This window comes from Nestor notabilis, unplaced genomic scaffold (assembly GCF_000696875.1).
Source record: "Nestor notabilis isolate BGI_N333 unplaced genomic scaffold, ASM69687v1 scaffold20296, whole genome shotgun sequence".
Classification (NCBI taxonomy): domain Eukaryota; kingdom Metazoa; phylum Chordata; class Aves; order Psittaciformes; family Psittacidae; genus Nestor; species Nestor notabilis.
This window is the reverse complement of record NW_009931676.1, coordinates 2528-2778: the sequence shown is the minus strand read 5'-3', so window position 1 is coordinate 2778 and position 251 is coordinate 2528. Positions and strand designations below refer to the sequence as shown.

The following is a 251-nucleotide window of genomic DNA, read 5'->3' as shown; positions in this document are numbered from 1 at the left end:
GATGCTGACGCCGCCGAAGAGGCAGAGCAGCGCGATCATGGCCGACTCGCTGTTCCCGAAGGACAGGAAGAAGCAGCTCACGCAGGACATGACGCTGGACCCGGCTGGAGGGGACACGGGACACATCAGAGGGGGCAAAGGGGACAAGTGTCCTCCCCACCCATAGGAAACCACGAGCATAGACCCCTCGGATGGGTTGGAAGGAGCCTTCAAGACCATCTGCCGTGGGCAGAGACACCTTCCACTAAAGC

General features: G+C 61.4%; 1 protein-coding gene across 1 annotated transcript in view; it reads right to left on the bottom strand.

The window, feature by feature from the left end:
• The window catches only part of LOC104406902 (synaptic vesicle glycoprotein 2A-like), a gene marked incomplete at both ends in the record, with an annotated part of 2608 nt that overhangs the window by 152 nt on the left and 2205 nt on the right, over nt 1–251 (bottom strand). Inside the window, one exon of the mRNA XM_010016019.1 lies at nt 10–104. Coding sequence (XP_010014321.1) covers nt 10–104 — 95 coding nt within the window. The remainder of the gene's footprint in view (nt 1–9; nt 105–251) is intronic.